Source organism: Salmo salar, chromosome 09 (genome assembly GCF_965601325.2).
Source record: "Salmo salar chromosome 09, fSalSal1, whole genome shotgun sequence".
Classification (NCBI taxonomy): domain Eukaryota; kingdom Metazoa; phylum Chordata; class Actinopteri; order Salmoniformes; family Salmonidae; genus Salmo; species Salmo salar.
This window is the reverse complement of record NC_138299.1, coordinates 65,030,338-65,051,807: the sequence shown is the minus strand read 5'-3', so window position 1 is coordinate 65,051,807 and position 21,470 is coordinate 65,030,338. Positions and strand designations below refer to the sequence as shown.

General features: G+C 41.4%; 1 protein-coding gene across 2 annotated transcripts in view; it reads right to left on the bottom strand.

The window, feature by feature from the left end:
* The window catches only part of LOC106611554 (follistatin-related protein 5), a 161,489-nt gene extending 142,597 nt beyond the window's left edge, over window positions 1-18,892 (bottom strand). The window contains exons 1-2 of one of the 2 annotated variants that reach the window (XM_014211883.3): window positions 18,462-18,892; window positions 5,323-5,473 (exon numbers count right to left, since the gene is read on the bottom strand). In XM_014211883.3, coding sequence (XP_014067358.3) covers window positions 5,323-5,473; window positions 18,462-18,643 — 333 coding nt within the window. In that variant the 5' untranslated portion in view covers window positions 18,644-18,892. The remainder of the gene's footprint in view (window positions 1-5,322; window positions 5,474-18,461) is intronic. The other variant, XM_014211884.3, reaches the window with a different exon arrangement.
* Between the last annotated feature and the right edge of the window lie 2,578 nt (window positions 18,893-21,470).

The following is a 21,470-nucleotide window of genomic DNA, read 5'->3' as shown; positions in this document are numbered from 1 at the left end:
AACGAGGGCTGCAGTAGATATCTCAGATAGTGGGGAGTGAGGCCTAAGAGGGTTTTATAAATAAGCATCAGCCAGTGGGTCTTGCGACGGGTATACAGAGATGACCAGTTTACAGAGGAGTATAGAGTGCAGTGACGTGTCCTATAAGGAGCATTGGTGGCAAATCTGATGGCCGAATGGTAAAGAACATCTAGCTGCTTGAGAGCACCCTTACCTGCCGATCTATAAATTATGTCTCTGTAATCTAGCATGGGTAGGATGGTCATCTGAATCAGGGTTAGTTTGCAGCTGGGGTAAAAAAGATGTGATTACGATAGAGGAAACCAAGTCTAGATTTAACTTTAGCCTGCAGCTTTGATATGTGCTGAGAGAAGGACAGTGCACCGTCTAGCCCTACTCCCAAGTACTTGTATGAGGTGACTACTTCAAGCTCTAAACCCTCAGAGGCAGTAATAACACCTGTGGGAGGAGGGGCATTCTTCTTACCAAACCACATGACCTTTGTTTTGGAGGTGTTCAGAACAAGGTTAAGGGTAGAGAATGCTTGTTGAACACTAAGAAAGCTTTGTTGTAGAGCATTTAACACAAAATCTGGGGAGAGGCCAGCTGAGTATAAGACTGTATCATCAGCATATAAATGGATGAGAGAGCTTCCTACTGCCTGAGCTATGTTGTTGATGTAAATTGAGAAGAGCGTGGGGCCTAGGATCGAGCCTTGTGGTACTCCCTTGGTGATCTACACCAGCCTGTGTGTCCAAGTGATAAGGGAGTTGGGCCCTGAGAGAAAATATAGTGTGGGACCTATTATGTTTGCCAGCCAGAAAAGATCTGTGATTATTGCATATAATTTTTTCTTTATTCGTTTTCGCCAGAGGCCTGCATAGCCAAATAATAATTAAAAAAAATCGAATTTCATTACATTTGAAGGAGTAATGAATGAATACAGTGTATGTCCAGGATGAATGGTTGGTTATTGGGCCAGTATCTAAAGTATAGAAAGTCCTACTGACCAGACCTGGGTTCAAATACTATTTAAAATCTTTCAGCTACATTAAGAGTTAATTTTAGCCTGCCTTTGTGCCAGGTGGGCGAGATTTGCTCTTGTGGAACTTCTCTAATTGTTTCGTTAAGCCAGGCGAGCTCAATCGAACATAAAATATTTGAAATAATTTAAAATAGTATTTGAACCCAAGTCTGTACTGCTTAGCATCATAATGTGCAGCTCACTAAACTACACAATGGTTTAGCATGAGACGCAGCCTAATTCTGAGAGATAGACAGGTGACAGAGAAAGAGAGTGCTGAGCAGTAGACAGCAGAGCAGAAGCTGTTCAGTCCTGCTGCTGAGAACTTGATTGATGAAGTCATTATATGGCCAATGCAGTTAATGTCCCGCAGTTTAAAGTGGTATACCTACACTGAAAAAAATACAGGTTCTTAAATGGTTCTTCCTCAGCTCTTAAGGTTCCTTGGTGAACTGTTGCCCGATAAAGAACCTTAGGGTTAAGTGTGGGGTTCTTGACGTGGCATCTAAGGCATGAAGATGTGTCCCTTTCATTGCACACAGCAAATAGGCGTTAATAGCCAGAGTTGAACCAAAACCACGCCAATCATTATCATATTTCCCAGCATGCTCTATTGCAGATAGATTTTTAGAATTGGTAGTTTCAATATTATTGTTTTTGTATTTACATTGATTGATTGATAATTCATCTTTTGCTACTGGAATATACTGTAAAAAAAATGCAATCTGTTACTTGGACTTATTGCACCCGTTACTGAAGTGGTTGTTCCAGTTGAGATGTTTTAAGATAGTCTCATATCTTAGTCGTTCTGAATTCCGGTGAATAAAATTTCTAAATGTTGATTATCCAAACTCTTGGCTGGACTCTTGTAGGAATTACATATCACTTTGCAAGCCAGCATAATGTGACTTGCAGGCCTGATGAGGCCTGTAAACTATGAGTTTCAAGACACTGTGTTAGGGTAAAACTAGGCCCTCAAAATATGTAATGTATTGTCTTAAATAATACAATTTTAATGACAACATATTAAATTACGATCTCACTTGGTGAAAATGTATTAATGCAACAACCATGTCTCTGTCACTAGCAAACACAGCCATGGGTGGTACTGGTGCCTTTCCAAATCATGTCCAATCAATTGAATTTACCACAGGTGGACTCCAGTCAAGTTGTAAAAACATCTTAAGGATGATCAATGGAAACCTGATGCACCTCCATTTCGAGTGTCATAGCAAAAGGTCTGAATACTTATGTAAATATGGTATTTCTATTTTTTATTTTTAATACATTTGCAAAAATGTCAACAAAAAAAAAGTGTTTTTGCTTTGTCATTATGAGGTATTGGGTGTATAATTGAATCCATTTTTTAATATGGCTGTAATGTAACAATGTGGAAAAGGTCAAAGGGTCTGAATACTTTCCGAATGCACTGTACAGCCTCAAAACATGGTTCAAACTATCTATATAATGGACTGTCAGTCCTCACATCCATAGCTCTGCCTATGAATTTGTGAGAGGTTCAATTTCATCAGCCTCATCCCTCAGCTTTTTACCAAAACAGGGGCGGGGAGTCACTTTGTTATGGTTTCAACTACTGTTTGCCGCTTTGAAGCCTACAGCAGGGCTATTCAATTCCGGCCCTGGAGGGCCAAAACATTTCTGGTTTTGGATTTATGTAAGGTTCTTCAAAAAACCATCCCATTTATGGTTCTTCAGAGACCATAAAATGGATCCCATATGGAATCGTTCTTAAAAATCTTATTTGGATCCAACTTCCACCTTTATTTTTAAGAGTGTAGGAAAATATACTCTCCTTGCTTTAGAAAAGAAATGGACATTGAAAGATGTTGCTATTTCGTCCTTTCGAAGAATCTGTTATGGGACTTTATGAATGTTTCAATAGAATGTTTATAATGTCACTGCGACAACTGTCAATAGACGTAGCTGGTAAATTCGCTTTGGCTATCTACTTCGGTTTCAGAGCACTCTCGTCTGAGTGTGCCAGAGCGCAGAATAACTGACGAATTTATGAACGCTCAAAACCTGTTGAATATGGCCGGTGTCAGTAAAAGTTGGCAAAAAGAGTAATTCAATTGTTGCCAGCAGCAGAGTTTCAGTCACCAACGCTCTGGATAACATAAAAACAGCCTAACCAGCTCTGCTAGGGTGAGTAAAATGGTCAGAGTGGAGTGTTCTCTCATTTGTGTCTGGAAGTAGCTAGCCAGCGATAGCCAGTTAGCTTGGGTGCTCGACTGCTGTTGTTAGGTCAGTACGCTCCGAGACCGTTTCCGAATGCCCAGAGCACACTCTTGCAATCCAGATTAAATTTACGAACACACCCATAGTATAAACCAGCCTTTAGTCTTGAGATCTTTGTTTGTTTAGTACATAGCCTCACATGTGAATCTTAAGAGGGTGTGAACGATGCTGAATGGGTGTAGACAGACAAAGAAAAGCTCTCCAGTAGGTATCAAAACATTCAAGGTCCATTTTCTCAAAAGTGATTTTTATCAACTTTCAAAGCAGAATTACTTTCCCATTGTTCTTCAACTGTAGTGTATGAGATACCATTTTCTAGCGCTGAGTCTACTTTTATTCAATATTAAAAAAAAAAGACAATTTCAAATGTTGCTACATAAGACCGAATCGAGTCGGTCGGTCACAAATGTGACATTTCTAAAAACCTATGTTTGCTCTGTCATTATGGGGTATTGTGTGAAGATTGACGAGGAAAAAAATCCCTTTTAGAAAAAGACTAACGTAACAAATTGTGGAAAAAGTTCAGGGGTCAGAATACTTTCCAAATGCACTGTATGTAATGTATTGTCATAAAGAGTTTCATTTTAAAGGCTAATAAGGCTGGTGGAACCATTCATAGAGGGTTCTAGCAAGAACCCTTCATAGAGTTCTAGGTAGAACCATTTACAGTGGGTTCTATGAAGAACCCTTCATAGAGGGTTTTAGGTAAAACCCTCTGCAAAGGGTTCTAACCAGCACCAAAAAGGGTTCCACTACAGGGACAAACCAAAGAACCCTATATGGTTCTGCTTAGCACCTTTTTTTCAAAGAGTGTAGATTAGAGTCCGTTCCTACTTGAAGATACACGTGTGACCTTGTCTAAATCAATGTAACAAATGTAGATGCATTTGCATATGCGTTGGCACCACTTCTATAAATAATTGTGACTCAAAAAAAGCAACACAGCAATGCCCAGAACTGTCCATACTTGTATTTTTCCTAAGCCACTCTCAACACAACATGTTCCACATTAATGAAAACATAGCCAATATTAGGCTTTTTTTAACACTCCCATGCCAATGTGACCTTCGAGTCAGTCTACAGACAGCTTCCAGCCTCTGGCGCAGTGTAGCCGACTAGCCGGTCTCAAGTTCTGTTTACACCATCTGTCCTCCTACTTCCTCTCTGTCTCTCTTACTCTTGTTCTCTCTCACACAATGTCATAATCAACACTGATCCCTGGGCTTAAAATGACCATTCTTTCTCATTTTTTTATTCACATACCAACATGACTTAGCTAATTGAAAGAATCTCTAAGCAAAAAAGGATAATGTCTCTATTTGGAGATGGCAGAAGACTGTCTCAAAGTAATGGGGTATAATATGGAAATCAGTGGGCAAGTTTTATCTCTGTTCTTACAGCGGCTGAGGAGAGTGTATTCCAATGCTGATCACTCATGGGGGATTTACAGTAAATGTGTGTTCGGGGGAAAACACGCACACACACACACAAATGCCTGCAGACAAAAGAGCGTGCGTGTGCCCATCAAACGGTTTCCTTTGCCAAAGTATAATCCATTACAATTGGACGTAATTGATCTATTACGTAATATGGATATCGCACAACCCTCGTCTTTGTAAGTATGAAAGAGAGAGTGGGGGAGAGAGAAAGCTTGTTAGTGCTTTGGAAATACTTTTTTCTTGGAATCTGATTGTGCTTGCAGAGCTCGGCCTGCGCTGTCGAGACGATAAATGTTCAATTACACTTTCAACTTGTATGTTTTTCTAAAAAGGCAATTCACTTTTAGCATTAATGCCCCCTCTGATAACTTCCCCTTCTCTTCCCCTAAATTTCCAAATGTTATGTTAACTTGATGCTCAAGTCTCCCTGGCAAAACACCAGTAATAAATCACTGTTTTTTTGTGAGCCTGAAAAAAACTACAAAAAAAAGTTGCTCGATGCACTCTGGGAAAACTCCATTGTGATTAGCTTCATAATTGGCAACGCTGCAGAGTTCTCTTGTTACGAAAAGGCTAATGGAAGAGGAAGGAAATCAATACCTTATGTCGGAACCTCATGACAGGTCGATACGGTGGCGGACCGAATCCCTCCTCCTTGCCCGGTCTCCCCTCAATGACTCCCACTCCGAGGGAGACCGCTCCCAACAAGAACGCCAGCGAGCACCATCTGGATGTCCTCATTGGTCTGTTTCTGTCAAAAACAAAACAGACATAGTGAGCAGTTCGGCAGACCCCTTCGACGTGGCTGCAGTTCAATATCAGTTGGGGGGCTGAGACCATACATTAACCAAGAGGCTATTAGTGTAGACAATAGACACCACAAATCTGTCGTTGGTTTAAACTAATGCTATCAATAAGTGCCTCACAATCAGCAAAGAAGATCAGCTCTGCTTTGGAATCAATTAAATGGAAATAGGCATCAAGAGAAATTTAAGATAAAGGAAGATAAAGGAGTCGATGTATTAGGATAATTAAGGTGGTGATTTTGCATTAATTAAGCATTAATTAGGTAGCAGTACAGCAGTATAACTTCCAATACAATTAACTTCACTGTGAGACAGAAAGTATGGCTTAATACAATCATTTTCATCAGTTACATCCAAATGCGATTTACATAAGGTATAGTGGCAGCTAATACATCACACCGGAAAAGGATTCCTATCTATTAAAGCAATAACACCACACTGAATATAACTCGCCTTCAATTATTCATTACACAGTGTGAAAAAAAGTTCGACCTTGGCACGACGGCAATTAAACAAACATCATTGAGAAACAAAGATAATTTCCTTAAAAAGCTATTTCTGTGGCCCAGATAATGCGGGAAACATGGAAAGACACAGCACATGCTAATGTTATACTGCCTCAACATGCGTTCGAGTCACTGGTTTACAATTCCGCCTCTCCTTTTTCAATAGAACTGCCTGAAAACTCCACGAATGTCGCTGCTTTAAAGTCCTCCTCGCACCGCAAGCGTAGGATAACTGACATCATGGGTGTGACCCTGTTCTCCTGTTGCTCTGAGTAGTAGACATATCTCGACAACTCTGGCAGTGCTTGTTCCCATAGGTGAAGGGTCAAATTCACAAAAACAATGTGTCACGAAAATCTGCTGTAAGACAAGGAAGTGTTCATACTGTGTGCCTGTGACTTCTTGGCTTCCTCTGCACTTGCTAGTCCCTGTGCTGACGATGCCACTCTTTCTCTGTTGTTTGAGGACAGAGCAGATCCAGGTTCAAATACTATGTGAGATCATTTTGAATACATTAGCTGGGCTTGACTGAGCTTGTCTGGTGCAATGGAACCAATAGAATAGTAGCAAGTGCAAACCCCACCCATATGACATTCCAGGCAGGCTAAAGCAAATGCTAAAAGATTTAAATAGTATTTGAACCCAGGTCTAGGTCTGCCAGTGGCATCAAAATCTACTGTTTCCCACTGGTGTCTAATTGTTAAATGGAATGGCATTTATTTTGGATCTTGTGTCACAGACTAAGGCATATCATTGTGAATGTATATTATTTTCCTACTGTCATGTTTTGCAGTGGGGGATATACATCAATATGCAATGATAATAATAAATGATTGTGGGGGAAACTCACTTCATCTGCCACCAATGTCATAATATGTTGCATAAGCCTGTGTATCCCTTGATACTCATAACTTAGTGATGATATGGTAATACTGTGGTTGCTGGTTAGATGATTCATTGATATATTAAATTAATCATCATGGCAGTATGGATCTTTCTTGTTGTACGCCTCTGGTTTGATGTGCAGTATAAAATCAAGTGTATTACTGACTGAACCAATACATTTGTTAGAGGGCTTGGGTTTGAATAAAATTAATTATGTTTCTTTTTATGCCAATGAAAGTACAGCTGTCCCATGACAACTTCATTAACATTTGATTCCTTCTACAAAGATGGCAAACGAAGTGCAAACCTTTTCAAGTAAAACCCACATCTGCTTTTAAATCAACCAGGGGCTGCATTTGAGAGACAGATCGCAAGGCTTCAGAGCAGTGGGTGTTTGCGTGGGGAGCAAAGTGAGAGAGACTGAAAGTGGCGGTATGGCAAATGCAGTTTGAGACTAGTAAAACACAGAGGGAGGTTTTCTTCCGTTGACATTACTAAGAGCCGGGCTCCCGAGTGGTGCAGCGGTCAAAGGCACTGCATCTCAGTGCTTGAGTTGTCACTACAGACACCCTGGTTCAAATCCAGGCTGTATCGCAACCAGCTGTGATCGGGTGGCGCACATTTGGCCGGTCTAGGCCGTCATTGTAAATAAGAATTTCTTCTTAACTGACTTACCTAGTTAAATACAAAGAGGCAATGTCATTTGTTTGACTGGCGGATTGCCTTCTCAGTGAACCTGACTTCATATACTACATGTCTATGTTGATCTACATGTGTGCAGCTATGCTATGGTTGTGCTTTGCGTGATGACTAGAGAGAATTTCTTGACGATGTGACCCCGACCAGGAAAATAAATTGCCAGTTCTAGTGCTCAACACTCCTACTCCTCCCCACTCATATTTTCTACATTTAAACAGATGCAAACCCGCAGGTGCATAAGCAGATCTCTTTAAGCATGCTCAGCAGTATTTCTGTATAGATCAATTTCCAGGATGGAGTTACTGCTGTTTGTCTCCAAGATGTCTTCTACATTGGAAATATCTGCTGTGCTGTGTGTCTGCCACACAAACAATATCCCGCGTCTTCTTTCCAAAAGTTATCGTGGCACTTCTCTTACTCCCACTGCCCACCAGCATTGTAGCCTACACAGATAAAGTGACGGGAGAGATCCTTCAGTTTCAAAGCAACACCGAACCTTCTGCACTACTGCTATGCTCTTAACTTTGTAACTCTCACAGGAGCTGAGCTTATTTTGGTGTCTTGTTCTCTCTCCTAACAGCCTACACATAGAAGACAGACAATAAACCCACTGATATTACAGTAGTGGGAGAAAAAAAATATTATATTTCCCGATGATGGTGCCCAAACTTGTCCCTGCTCTGTGTCTATCAGCAAACCTACTTCACATCGGAACCCAATGTTTCCTTTAGCCTACCTGCAAATTGTCTGTTCCTTCAATTCATATTCCTCACACTACACCAGTCAGAACTTACAGAACATATAAAACTCATATTGTTGCTTGGCGTAATTACTTTGCCACATACCATATACTTGCGAGATAGATAATGTGTTACAAATTGCAGCCTCTAGGCAATGTATGCATGGTTCCAATGGGAACTCTACACCAATACCAATGTGTCCCCCTGACTACATATGGAAAAAAACATGAACCTCAAATATCTCAATATATTTCCCCAAATAAAAAGCATTGTGGAGTAAAATAGAACATTTCCATGTTGACATGTCATTTTTACTTGGAAACTATTAATCTCCATGCACATGACAACAGATGTTTATTTGAGTCTATGTCTATGGGTAGAAATAGTGTCCGTCTCGTGTGATGTGTTGCTTTCAATGCCTGACTCGCATTCTCTGACAACTAATGTGGATTCGGCCCAGTTGCAGCCTTTAGATTGTCAGTAATCTGAACAAGACGGAGGGCACATCTGGGATGTTTTAAACGGTATAATTATAACGTTTTGATGCTGCAGAAGATGAAACAACTCTCAATAGTTATGGTCCCACGTTATATCGAAAGTACAATCCTTCTCTGATATTCATCAGACACTGTATAAGTGGTTTGAGTTGCCTCCCTCATACTGCATCAAGAAAACTACACTGACAGAACTCAAATGTAACTTTCCAAGTTCAGCGCTTCCGCTCTTTTCTATAACCTGTTTGGAACACAATATGATCTATACTTGGCATGTATGTTTCTCTCTTATGAGTGGCACAAATCAGGATAAGGGGGAGGGGAATGGGAAGGGTATATCCAAATTAAATACTGTAGTATTTACTATAGTTAAAAAAAAGTGGAGTGTTTTTGCAGACATTACTGTAGTAAATACTACAGTGTATTTTTGGGGGATAATACTGTAGTATTTACTATAGTATTCTACAGTATAGTACAACATTCTATCGTAAGTAATACACATGATCTAGGGATACTACAGTGTGCAGTATAGTGTTCTACAGTATACTGCAGTTTACTGCAGAATTCTATAGTAAGTATTCTATTATAAACTGTAGTATTATTTTCATGTGGGGACATAGACACATATAGACTGTCCCTGAGGGTGTCAGGTAGCCTAGCGGTTAGAGCGTTGGGCCAGTAACCAAAACGTCACTGGCTTGAAAACCCGAGCCGACGAGATGAAAAATCTGTCGATGTGGTCTAGAGGAAGGCACTTACGCCTAATTTGCTCCAGGGACACATACCACTATGCCTGACCCTGTAAAACAACACATTTTACTGCACCTACATATCTGGTGTATGTGACAATAAAACATAGTTTTTTTTTTAGTTCCTCTACCTAGAGGGCAATTATCAACGTCTTTCCAGTATGTCTGGCAGTGGTCACATGACCTAAGCCATGTAAACTGTTGGTCACGTGCCCAACTTAAAAGGATAAGAGAGGAACCAGAAGACTAATCCTGGCCTAGGGACAGATGTACGGTGCCCATTGTAGGACACCCTTAACCTCCAGCCTCATGCCTCACCCCTCCTTGTGAGGAACAAAGCCTCCAAATGCCAGATAGATGGAACAGCGTTGCACGCTCACCCTCTCACCACTCTTTGTGAGGGGTTAGCCGTGAGGCTTGAGGCCAAGGATGTCCTAAAAGGCCTTAACCTTCACGAAAAAGACCTCACCCTCTGAGGGGCTAGGGCTTAGGGTGTCCTAAAGTGGACACCGAACAGCTGATAAATATCCCTGACTCATTACACAAGGAACACAGCTTCCAAATGCCAGGCGGATAACACTGGCACATGCTCGCCCCACCAGATAACAGATGAGCCAGGCGGATAACGCAGGCACACGCTCGCCCCACCAGATAACAAATGAGCGAGGAGTTAGGCCCTTGTGTACATTTGTCGTCTACATGTTGCATTCGAATTATTTATTATCCCAAATCCTTTTTATGAGGCTGTTATCTGGTTTCATTCAGATATCCATCCCAATGCATTAAATGTGATCCCATTGAGCTTTGAACTTATGCTTTGTGTGTTGTATCTTTCCCCCTAAATCCCTTGTGCACTGAAGACGCATGCCTGTTAGGGGAGTGTGTGTGTGTGTGTGTGTGTGTGTGTGTGTGTGTGGTGTGTGTGGTGTGTGTGTGTGTGTGTGTGTGTGTGTGTGTGTGTGTGGGGGGGGGGGCCGTCTGCCTGACTGGCATGCCTATCAATCTGTCTGTCAAGAAATCCAGCCTTCTATCAACTGCACACACAAAACAAAAACATTCTTACAGATAAATATAACTGTTTTCAAACTAATTACTGTATCCTTACATGAACTAAAGTTACCCTCTCTTCTCCAAGTAAAATAAAAACTAACACTCGTACTTGACTTTTTCTCCCTTACTAGTTCTGACTTTGCTGATAGCTACTTTGAGGAAACATCTTACTATGACTGTGATGTGTGGTTGTCCCACATATCTTTATCTTAAGATGAATGCAGAAATTGTATGTCGCTCTGGATAGAAGTGTCTGCTAAATTACTAAAATGTCAAATGTATTTAGTTGGTTATAAAATAAACCAGCACAGATGAATGCTTAGATCACATCATCACGTAACACTGTGGCGACAAAGCCCTCCGAACTAAATCACTCTTAAAACGTAATCCCTTATAAATCATCCTAGGAAGTCCATATCCTGAGAAGATAAACACTTGAAAATGAAATGTTGAATTTCAATGATTGAGAGGCTCAGCAGTGACTATCTCTCAGCTCTCAGCACCACCAGCAGAATGCATCAGCAGACAACGAGGCATTACCGTCAATTCAATTTTTTTTATAAAAGCACCATTCAATGTACTAGAAGTCTCATTATACTTTATGGTACTGGATATGAACACACTACAAGCCATTTAGAATAATAAAACTCTCCATGGTTTGCTTTTGAGAGACAAAGGGTTTTATTGGTGACAAGTGGGCGAAAAAAGACAAAAACAATATGGCTGCCTCATAGCCTGTAGGAGTTAAGAGGTAAAAGGGAGTTCAGCCGGTCATTCATTGCACTGTAATGAGTCTCCAGTGTTTTCCAAGTTAGCTGTCTGCTTTGCTCTCAGTGGGACTTCCAAGCCCGGGCGCTTTTCAAAGGTTTCTAGCTAATCATTTTCGAGAACATCCAACAAGGTGTGTTCCCCTCAGTGTACGACCAGACTGGCAGTCTTTCTTTGATCTAGCAAGGCTACCTTTCCTTGGTCTTACACCGTGATCAATGACTTGCTATTAATTATTAAAATGTAACCTAATTTATCCTCAGAGAGTGTTGCATTATTCAACTGGCTTTGGACAACCACCTGTAATAATGTTTTCAGTCACTGGCCTTGGGAACAATAACAATCCATGTATCAAAGGAATGAATGTATGTCACGCCTCCAGGGGGATTGTTGCAATCATCTATGCTCATTTATACAACGGGTGGGTCTAATCCTGAATGCTGATTGGTTAAAACAGCATTCCAGCCGGTGTCTATTCCACAAGTTACTACCGTCTAAATCTATTATATTAAAATGCCTATTTACTCTGTTCCATCTGACCGCGCAATCCGCTGTCTCCTCATCCCAGCCAAGCAATTTATAAACTTCATCACCACTATAAAATTCATCTAGACCTTATCTCACATTTATTTTAGACTAACATTTAGTTTTCAACAGCGGAGATTTGTATAGACCTTGCTGTCTGTCTCTCTGACATTCAATCTCCAGCTGTCCCATAGTAATGAACGTGAAGGGAGTCGGGACGAGACAGACAAGCAGGCAGCGTTTCTCAGTCAGTCGAAATCATGAATCAGCTGGTATCATTTTTATGGATATATACAAAGAAATGTCAATTGAAAAAAGGTAAAACGAAACCAAGTGCAGTTGGTTTGCAGTCTTTCCAGCTTCAGATTGAAGTGATTGTGTTAGCTGTGTTGTTGGCTAGCTCCTCTGAACAACAGTGTCTTGACGAGTGAGCCCATTTTCTATACCAGGTGAAATCGAGCCTCATTAGCTCATTGTTATGGATGTATCCAAATAAATGTCTCTAGAAAACAGCTTAAACAAATGCAAATGCAGCTACTTTGCTGTTATTCTGGCTGCACTTTTTGACGTGACTATAAGTTAGCCGTAGTTGGCTAGCTAGCAAACAAGGGATAACAACTTTGCCAGCCAGTATGGAAAATGGAACATTTAGAACGAACGACTGGGTTGCGTCTCTAGCAACCAAACCGATAGAAAGAACGTCCAGCCAGCTTGGATACCAGCCCTAGATTTGTGTAGAGACTATATCTTGTGGAAGGATAAAATAGTATGAATAAATGAATCAAAATAAAGTTTTTCATTAAAATATGTCAATCATTATTTGAATATGGTGGTAACCCGTTGTATAAAAGTGATAATGCCTGAGAAGCCGGTGTTTGGAGGATAAATTGGCTTCTACTTCGTCTCGGGCCTAACAACACCCGTGCCAATATATCCTCCAAACACCAACTTCTCTGGCATTATCACTTAAATATTATATTGTAGATACAACAAAATCCCATGACATTCTCTCTATAACTATAGCTGAGAGAAGAACTGAAGAACTGGACAATGAAACGAATGTGAAATCTCAGGGCAATGTAAGCAGGGCTTTCCTCAATCACTACACAACATTACATAAACACAGTGATGTTATCTAAGGAGGGCCAGAACAATGTGGCCACACTTGGCCAACGCTGTGATGTGGGGCAAACTGTGACCTGTGTGTCCATTAAAGTGCAATGCATGGGCAGACTCCTCCCACATAATAACCAGAGAGCAAACCACAAAGACAATATCAACAATACTTAGCGTTTTGATCTCAACCCCCGTAACCCCACATACGTTGGCATGAACACACACACACGCACACACGCACACACACACTCTGCTGTACACACAGGATTACCACACAGCTACAGTGGGCGAGCTTGTGATAACCCGTTAACCCTCAACCACCCTGTTGATGAACTAGATAAATGACCTGACCATCTGCCTTCAAGACCAAAAGGATCAACTCCACAGGGTTAAAGACACGGTCCTTATAACGAGTACAGGGAGTGAGTGTTTTAATAAAGAAACGAAACAATCAACACGAAACACAAACAACGCACCGACATGAAACAGAGTCAATAACACCTGAGGAAAGAACCAAGGGGAGGGACAGATATAGGGACAGATAATCAAGGAGGTGATGGAGTCCAGGTGAGTGTCATGAGGCGCAGGTGCGCTTGACGATGGGGACAGCAGCCTGATGACCTAGAGGCCGGAGAGGGAGTATACGTGACAGTACTGCACACAGCAAACAGCTTGAGCCCTATGTTATACATGCCACGTTTACATCCGTAATGTATCTTTCAAATGGGGATACTGTTACACTAATGAAAGTGTTATGCCATGGCTGAGATTCAGTCAAAATGGCAAAATCCACACTATGGGCATATAGCATTGCTGTGCCACAATGAAGTGCACTTTAAATGAAAAACAAGAAATATTGAACCATACTATTACAATTGGGTTCCTAATCACTCACTAAGCTAAGTGCTAACATGTTAATGAGATTGTAAACGCCCTTGTCTGTAGCTGCCCCTCTATTTGTGCTACATTAGCAATATGAGGCTAGACTAGCCCACTGTCTGTGTATTCACTGGTCTCACATAGACCTAATGGAGACAAAGTCATTCAAAGTCGATAAGATATTTCTCACAGCCCATAAAATAGCTATAGCCATGAATAGTGGTGAGTCCCAAATCAAACCCGAACACCTGTCCCAACCCACTGTGCACTAACGTAGATCTGACGTAGATTTGCCAGACATGACTAGAACTCAGGACTCTGCTGCAATCAATCACAACAAGTGCTAAATTCCCAATTGACCCCTAACCCCTCAAACCTAAACACTTTGGCATGTTTCCCAGACAGATTAAGCATTGAGGATCAGGGTACAGTATGATACAAGTATTTACAAAACGTTTACTCCAACACTGTGGTATTCCATTCATATTTCATCCATTACCTTTCCAACACCAATATATGTGCAACACATTGCCAGAGTACCCCTGTCTGCTCTCTAATCTCAATCTAATCGTAATCCATTTTCCAGGGGCTGTATTCATACATTTCAAAATAAAAGTGCTGATCGTTTTTTCCTTTTTAAATTGTAACAATAGGACAGAAAGAAATAAGCCACTTGGTCTAGCAAATGAGCATGCGTGGGTTCGGTCCCCAGGGTGCTTTAAGTCATTGTAATGAGAGGCAGAGCGCACATTAATTCCTGCTCTTCCATTAATATGAGAACCTTTCCCCCCAGCACAATCTCATACCTGTTGCTAAACAAATTTAATTGGGTACATTTAGGTCGGAAATTAAAACGTGTGAAAAATGCCTCTTTCAAATAGCAAATGTCCTACTGAGTTGGATAATGTTTGGCTGAAAGGTTTTGTAATCACACCTGGGCTCAAAATCGTTTGGTTGAGTCTGCCTGGAGTGCCAGATGGTGAGGTTGGCCGTTTTGGTTGGTTTATTAAACCAGGGATTAACAGGCCCAGATAAAGTATTTGAAATTCATGTCTGTTTGTAATGCATGGGATTCAGTGTAGCCTAGCTATCATATGTCTTCTTATACCACAGCATTGTTGAATACTCATTCATGACTGGCCAGAAAACATTCTAGAATGAGCATTAAAACCAGATAACGGGACAGTTGGAAAAGATATCGGGACACCTTGCAATCATGACGCAATATAAGCCTACACACGCAGACCATACTTGCTACAAAGTTACAGAAAGCTGAACCAACAACTACACAAACCAAATTGGATACATTGTAAACGCAGGTCCAACGAGGAAAAACTTAGCTAGCTAGCTAGGATTGATTTGTTTTTTGCAGAGACATCTTTTTGGAGCACCTGATGATGTAACATTGTGAGTGATGAACATGAATTTCTCTGGTACCTATGCTGTCAATTCCTCCCACGTTTCTAGTTTGACCAGCTGTTTTCAGCAACTGATCTTTTTTAATTCGGTAGCCATTTTGGCAGGTTTGCTAGCAACAAAGTATTTAGCTAGCTTCTAGCCTAGTGTTTGATATGCAGTGCGATCTCCTCGTAATGAACACTGTCGTGTGTCCTGGCGAGAAGGCAAACTTTTCTAGCTATGCCAGGCAAAATCAGGCATTATCAGTTCATTGTTACGGATGTATCCAAGTATATCGGGCCGTTTCCGTCTACCGGAATCCCCCCAGAAGCGGCCCGATGCTATTATAAATAAGTGTATACAAAATTACCCGATTTAGTCATTTAAAATATTACTATTATACATTTTATACCCATCCACACCAATTTTTTTTTAATGTATTTATTTTTTACCCTCTTTTCATCATATCCAATTGTCTTGTCCCATCGCTGCAACTCCTGTACGGCCTCGGGAGGGCCGCAGGTCGAGAGCCGTGCGTCCTCAAACACAACCCCGCCAAGCCACACTGCTTCCTGACACAATGCACGCTTAACTCAGAAGCCAGCAGCACGAATGTGTCGGATGAAACACCGTACACCCGGTGACCGTGTCAGCGTGCATTTACCTGGCCCGCCACAGGAGTCGCTACAGCACGATGGGACAAGGACATCCGGGCCGGCCAACCCCTCCCCTAACCTGGACGATGCTGGGCCAATTGTGCGTCGCCTCATGTGTCTCCCAGTAGCAGCCAGCACGGGTATCGAACCAGCAGTTTGCACTGCGATGCGATGCAATGCAGTGTCTTAGACAGCTGCTCAGTTGGCCCCAGCCACAAGGTTTAATGCTTATCTAAAATATACTAATACTAAAATACTACTTAAATAGCACTCTTAAAGAATTTAATGTAAAAATAAATAAATGTTTTTGATCTCAGAAGCAATTACAAAATATGGAAAAATAAATAAATAATGAAATGTTAATTATATAAAGCAGCCCTTGTAATCATCTGCCAGAGAGTAACCACAATCGGCCAAAACCCCAAGTTATACATTTGGGCCAGATAACTCACACCGGAATCGGCCCGAGCACCAAGTAATACATTTGGGCCAGACAACTCAGACCGGAATCTGCCCGAGCTCAATCCCCGCATAGTAACCATAAATAATACTGCCGAAGGCGGCCCAGACTCCAGTCACATGACGCCGGCCGAGTCTGACTCTCATCCGAATGACCCGACTCTCAGCCGGAATCGGCCCAGATCCACTGGGTTGTCACTGAGCATGGCAACGGAACATAAATAACGAACGAATGGGTCGCGTCCATAAATATCGAACTGATCGAACAAACGACTGGGTTGCGTCTCTAGCAAACAAAAGTTGAGAAAGTAGGAATTTGCTTTTTTTTTAATGACAGCGGTAAATGTGTACTTTCATATTGTTTTCTTTGGCAACTTTGGTATAAGCTGGTGAAACGCCTCGGTTCTGTACATTACCTTGGAAAAATAAACTCCGAAAAAGGACTTGGCTCCGCCTTGTCCCGCTGCGTCATCTATTATTTCCAAGGTAATGTACAGAACGTCGGCGTTTACTCATTTACATATAGTGACATTTCCAATGGATTTATGGGGTATCAGTCACTCCATTTTTATTGTAAAAGATGCATTTTCGTTGTTATTGTAGGTTATGCCGGTCTACGGGGGAATGAATTGTGTTGGGTATTCCATCAATGCCTTGGCTAACAGCATTTTTATGTCAACGTGTGTGTGGTGTGTGTGTGTGTGTGTGTGGTGTGTGTGTGTGTGTGTGTGTGGTGTGTGTGTGTGTGTCAAATTCTCTCGGATTTAGACAGAAGAGGTGTTGTTCCCTTCTGATGTTTAAGATTAGGGGGCACAAACCCATGAAGTGGAAGAGACACGATTAGTAAAAATCTAATCGATACAGAGTGAGTAGACGGCATGGGCGATGCTTGAATAGCAATAGCCTAACTGGTTGAAGGACTGTTAAACGCAAGTTCTCCAATATTCAGCACCTTCAGATGAATTTGAATCAAGGTGGCGCTGACATGTGAGGTTTCTCATGACTGTTATCTTCAAGTTTGGATCGCAAGGGGCTGAGAGAAGTAGAGGGGTCATTAGGCCTGCCAGAGGCAGACAATACAAAAACACATTGGGTAGATTCTCTCCAATCAACCCATTGATCAACAAACAGTCCGTTTGAATTCAATGTAAGAGTTTAAAGAATGTCGGAGTTTATTCAAATCGATAACACTATCCAGTCGGATTTAAAGACTTAACAGGACTAAAGTTCTACATCTACTGTTGAGAAGATACAGTACACAACAATGCAGAGTAGCGGGAGAATTTACAAATAAAATGAATGTCCATCACAGTCTCTATAAAGCTAAATGAGTCACGCGCAGCGAGAGAGCGGATGAAAAAAAATCTCGAGTATCCCGTAATCCTTCCGCCGCTAACAGTGTCACAAGGATTATAATGCTCAAGAATAACACGCCAAATACTATGCAGCGAAATGAAACGCTCCGAAGTACCGGAGTGGACCGTCCCTGCCATTCCCAAATATATATATATATATATATATGTTGGGCCATGTTTGGGAATGAATATATATATATATATATATATATTGAATATGTATATTCATTCCCAAACATATTGATTTCGTTTCAGAACTAGGCTACTCATCACGGCATTCTAGCAGCGCAGTCACCTATAGCGCACTTACAAAAAGCATGCACTCCACTCGCAACTTCATTGCCATCAACTGATGCAGTTGCATTGCCTACAGTTCAGAAAACATAGCTTGGTTTATCAAGTAAGTAAACTAAATGCCAACCCCGATACATATATGCTTTGAATAAGATGGCATATTTCCGGTGATGGAAAAGAGTTGTACAGAGGGATTTGCCTTTGATGTCGATTAAACTGCAGTTCGATGCTAAATGAAACACTTTTATGGAAGGTGCACTTTCAGTGGACTATGGTTTGTTTTTCTATTCACATTCCACCTTTTACTTGTGTTATTTAACAGTAGAAACACTATGAATATCCATGTATATTGTGTTTTACCTGTATGTCCAGACGCAAACCATCCAGAAGGATAATCCGAACGAGATTGTTTTTTTAAACAGTAGTTCACAACAACTATATGTCAAACTGGTCCGATCAAATCCACCGATTGTAACTCGACATCCACACAATAGCCTAGAAGTTTGTAAACGTGAAGTCTGTAAATCCTTTTCGAATACCATCAACCATCGGGTAGGCTACGAAGAGCGAATCTCTGACGTTCAGCACCACCAGAGGAGTGGACAGCTCCGTTAGAAGCTGCGGGTCTAACCTCTCTGGATCGTCTCCTGTGCCACTGAAGCACAAGCCACCACCTACAGGATGCGTCCGGATCCGATTTACATACAGTCACAGGAATAACCAATCAAAAGCCCAGCAGAAATCTCCAGCGCGAAAGTGGAGACAGACAATCTGCCTCGTCTGTTTCCATCCACTGGAATGAATTGTCCTTGACTGAGATGAAAAGAGTTGGGGGCTGTCAAATGTCCCCCTTCCCACTGTTTAGAATTTTGACTCACTAAAATCCGTCAGTCAAGTCCTGCAAGCATCATGCAAGCAAGCGTCATCCACGGACAGACAAGGTTTTGACAAATATGGTGGTCCTCCAAATTCATACCAATGCAATAATCTATGTTTTCATCAATATGCACATTATCAGCTGGTACAGCTTTTCTTTCCTTTTATAAACTGAACAGTGTCATAAAGGCATATTCTTTCAAGTTATTCTACCAAGCACACATAACCTCTTCAATCTCAAATACATTGATAGGCTAAGAGCCAATTTATGCTTGATCCTAAAATGTGGTCGGAGGCACCGTATGGATGGTGTGACGCAATTGCGAAGCCCCTGAACGCACGCATAGACCAAATTGAGCTATGTACCTCATCGCAGTGCGCCTTTCAAATTTTGAAACAATTCGGAGGGCTATGTATATCTCCGCATTGACATGATTGGTTGACATTAGGTGAAGACGGGAGGTCCTGCATTAACACAAACTCCTTGACAACTTCCTTCACAACAGCTCGGCTCTGCTTGGCGAAGCGCAAGAAGTATGAATGCTCTGACTCCTGCAGAGGCCATATCACCGTAAATTCTGCACGGCCAATGCAGACGGCAGATTGACCATGTAGCACCTTTTAAGCCTGGAACCTTAACCATCTTGAAACAGAAGTGAATTCCAGGCTAAGAAGGCTTATGCATACAGGCGTATTAAAATAAAATGTTCTTATAAATCACCAAATATGGACAATACTCATGCCAAAAGAGCAATGTTATTTGCAGGAAGTGTCACATATATATCACCATAATCAAACAGGATGCCCATGGATAGTCATACAGCCCCATATGCCAACCATGTCATTGCCACAGACAAATTCATTTACAGCGAGATTTATTGTCGGGAATAAGTGGAAACACTCCATATAACATTTTCTCCACGACCGGTGTGTATCATGGTACATATGTGCACAGAATACCCATCTCACCCAGGTATTGCTGAAATTGCACCAGTTAATCGTATTGGCAATTAATGTCTTGCATATAGATTTGAAGTCGGAAGTTTACATACACTTATGATGGAGTCATTAAAACTCGTTTTTCAACCACTCCACAATGAACAAACTGTAGTTTTGGCAAGTCGGTAGGGGCATCTACTATGTGCATGACACAAGTAATTTTTCCAACAATTGTTTACAGGCATATTATTTCACTTATAATTCACTATTTCACAATTCCAGTGGGTTAGAAGTTTACATAGACTGTGCCTTTAAACAGCGTGGAAAATTCCAGAAAATGATGTTATGGTTTTAGAAGCTTCTGATAGGCTATTTGACATCATTTGAGTCAATTGGAGGTGTACCTGTGGATGTAATTCAAGGTCTACCTTCAAGCTCAGTATCTCTTTGCTTGACATCATGGGAAAATCAAAAGAAATCAGCCAAGACCTCAGAAAAACAATTGTAGACCTCCACAAGTCTGGTTCATCCTTGGGAGCAATTTCCCAACGCCTGAAGGTACCACGTTCATCTGTACAAACAATAGTACGCAAGTATAAACACCATGGGACCACGCAGCCGTTATACCGCTCAGGAAGGAGCGGTATGACATGAATGAACTTTGGTGCGAAAAGTGCAAATCAATCCCAGAACAACAGCAAAGGATCTTGTGAAGATGCTGGAGGAAACAGGTACAAAAGTATCTATAGCCACAGTAAAACGAGTCCTATATCAACATAACCTGAAAGGCCACTCAGCAAGGAAGAAGTCAATGCTCCAAAACCTCCATAAAAAAACTGACTACGGTTTGCAACTGTACATGGGGGCAAAGATCGTACTTTTTGGAGAAATGTCCTCTGGTCTGATGAAACAAAAATAGAACTGTTTGGCCATAATGACCATCGGTATGTTTGGAGGAAAAAGGGGAGGCTTGCAAGCTGAGGAACACCATCCCAACCGTGAAGCACAGGGGTGGCAGCATCAAGTTTGTATGGGGGTGCTTTGCTACAGGAGGGACTGGTGCACTTCACAAAATAGATGTCATCATGAGGAAGTAAAATTATGTGGATATATTGAAGCAACATCTCAAAACATCAGTCAGGAAGTTGAAGCTTGGTCACAAATGGGTCTTCCACATGGACAATGACCCCAAGCATACTTCCAAAATGGCTTAAGGACAACAAAGTCAAGGTATTGGAGTGGCCATCACAAAGCTCTGACCTCAAACCTATAGGAAAGTTGTGGGCAGAACTGAAAAAGCTTGTGCGAGGAAGGAGGCCTACAAACCTGACTCAGTTACACCAGCTCTGTCAGGAGGAATGGGCCAAAATTTACCCAAGGTATTGTGGGAAGCTTGTGGAAGGCTACCCAAAATGTTTGACCCAAGTTAAACAATTTAAAGGCAATGCTATCAAAAACTAATTGAGTGTATGTAAACTTCTGACCCACTGGGAATGTGATGAAAGAAATTAAACCTGAAATAAATCATTCTCTGTCACGGTTGTCGTCTGGAAT